The 237-nt window shown below is 71.7% G+C and overlaps 1 protein-coding gene across 1 annotated transcript in view; it reads left to right on the top strand.

The window, feature by feature from the left end:
* RBPJL (recombination signal binding protein for immunoglobulin kappa J region-like) overlaps nt 1-237 on the top strand; it is a 12,709-nt gene that overhangs the window by 6,837 nt on the left and 5,635 nt on the right. The window contains exon 7 of the mRNA XM_009998787.1: nt 32-141. Coding sequence (XP_009997089.1) covers nt 32-141 — 110 coding nt within the window. The remainder of the gene's footprint in view (nt 1-31; nt 142-237) is intronic.

Consider the following 237-nt stretch of genomic DNA (forward strand, 5'->3'; position numbering starts at 1 on the left):
GGTGCGCTGTCTCTGCCCCCCCCCCCCCCAGCCGATGAGCGCTGCTCCCGGAGCGAATTCCCCCTGCGGGAAGGGTATATCCGCTACGGATCCGTGGTCCAGCTCGTCTGCACGGCCACAGGCATCACCCTGCCCCCCCTGGTAAGCCCCCAGCCCCGCTGTGCCCGGTGCAAGGACCGGGCTGCTCGGTGCCTCCTGGTGGCTGGTGCCAGGCTGGGCTGGTGCTGCCACCCTGGG

This window comes from Chaetura pelagica, unplaced genomic scaffold (assembly GCF_000747805.2).
Source record: "Chaetura pelagica isolate M959 unplaced genomic scaffold, ChaPel_1.0 scaffold275, whole genome shotgun sequence".
Lineage (NCBI taxonomy): Eukaryota > Metazoa > Chordata > Aves > Apodiformes > Apodidae > Chaetura > Chaetura pelagica.